Source organism: Austrofundulus limnaeus, unplaced genomic scaffold (assembly GCF_001266775.1).
Source record: "Austrofundulus limnaeus strain Quisiro unplaced genomic scaffold, Austrofundulus_limnaeus-1.0 Scaffold39, whole genome shotgun sequence".
Lineage (NCBI taxonomy): Eukaryota > Metazoa > Chordata > Actinopteri > Cyprinodontiformes > Rivulidae > Austrofundulus > Austrofundulus limnaeus.
In genome coordinates this window covers 721,420-723,202 of record NW_013952441.1, presented here as the reverse complement: position 1 = coordinate 723,202, position 1,783 = coordinate 721,420, and the positions used below count along the sequence as shown (strand labels likewise).

Here is a 1,783-nt window from a genome sequence, read left to right as displayed (position 1 = left end):
ATTTAGCTTGCAACTTAAATATTTAGCTTGCAACTTAAATATTTAGCTAGCAAGTTAAATATTTAGCTAAGAAGTTAAATATTTAGGTAGCTAGCTAAATATTTAGGTTGCAAGTTAAATATTTAGATTGCAAGCTAAATATTTAAGTTAAATATTTAGGTTGTTAGCTAAATATTTAAATTGCTAGCTAAATATTTAAGTTGCAACCTAAATATTTAGGTAGATAGCTAAATGTTTAACTTGCTAGCTAAATATTGAAGTTGCAACCTAAATATTTAGGTAGATAGCTAAACGTTTAAGTTAAATATTTAGATGGCTAGCTAAATATTTAAGTTGCAACCTACCTGTGTGACTTCACAGCACTTTATTTTGTTGCATGATGCCTTTAGAATTAATTAATATAAAACCTGTGGTATAACTCGAGTTGCATAAGCGTCTGCATGTTTTCCTTATGTTTGTTATTTATTTATTTGTCAAGGCCAAGGGATTTTCTGCATGGATGTAAAACCCTGGAGAGGAACGGTGTCGGCTCACAACAAGAACTGGCACGTACGAGTGACCAAAGAGGACCAGAACTTTACCAGTACCTGCATCGAGCAGATGGACAATCCCATTACAGCGATCACGGTAAACAGACTCATTTAGCCACAATGTTAAAGAAGAAAGAAGGGGGGAAAATGTAAATAAATTAAACCGTCTAGCACACTCAATCCCAAGGTCTAGTCAATTATCCAATTCACTGTTTTCAAACAAACTGTAGCGGGGTTAAGAGACTCTGAGTCACCGTAACAATTTATATGGAAATTTCAAACACGGCAGCAGAGTTTCCTAAACCTCACAAGTGCTTACTCTTCTAATTATGTTCACAGGCTGAGGGGGTTGGGGGGCAGGGGGTGAAAGCAGGCAGGTGCCTAAACACAGCTGTGACCTTATGTGACGTGTCTGTTAGGGGTCTTTCATTTCCATTTCTATAGATGCTCCAGTTTGATGGAAAGCTTGATAGAAGAGCGTGTTAAACACAACCTGCACCATAGCCGCACTTATTCTTGAACTGAATCGATGCTCTTCATTTTACTGACCTGCACCAAGCAGATATAGCTCAATCCTTTGGGCTGATTTGCTGTTACATCAGTTCTTTTATATAATTGGTTCTCTCGTCTTTTAGTTTAGTGGTGGCCAACCTTTTTTGTTTTTCCTCCAAAGACCCCAACTTGTACCTGGAAATAAAAAGTTGTCACTTCTCATGCTTTCAAGCCTGTGCGCACAATGAATAATAATTCATTCATATTTTTTCTTGCACGAAACTCTGGGTTATCTATTAGAGCCATGTTTACATGCACACAACTCTTTGATCGGATTAAAATTATATAATCTGAATGTATCGTTTGTATGGGCACAAAATTAATTAAGCCAGTCATGATGAGCTGATGTGCAGAGTTGTAAACATTCCCTAAAAAAGGAAAAAAAACAGAAGAAGAGGTTCTACTTCCATAATACTCAGATTGCTGCGTTTACATGACACATTTTATCCTATTTGACTGTTTAGCTCGATTACTTATGTCCATTTAAATGTGGCTAGTCAGTAAGATTATGCTGTACACAACRTTTCTTTGAAATCAAACTTTTCAGACCACTTGGACAAGTTTGAGAATTATACTTGAAACTAGGACTGTGTATTGGAAAGAATTTGGCGATACGATACATATCATGACAGAGGGGTCACGATACGATATATCCCGATATATTGCGATACTATAAGCAAGGCGATATACTGCGATTTTTT

At 36.4% G+C, this 1,783-nt stretch overlaps 1 protein-coding gene across 1 annotated transcript in view; it reads left to right on the top strand.

The window, feature by feature from the left end:
- si:zfos-911d5.4 (uncharacterized) overlaps positions 1 to 1,783 on the top strand; it is a gene marked incomplete in the record, with an annotated part of 20,280 nt that overhangs the window by 4,289 nt on the left and 14,208 nt on the right. The window contains 1 exon segment of the mRNA XM_014007024.1: positions 479 to 627. Within this exon segment, the coding sequence (XP_013862478.1) occupies positions 479 to 627 (149 nt within the window).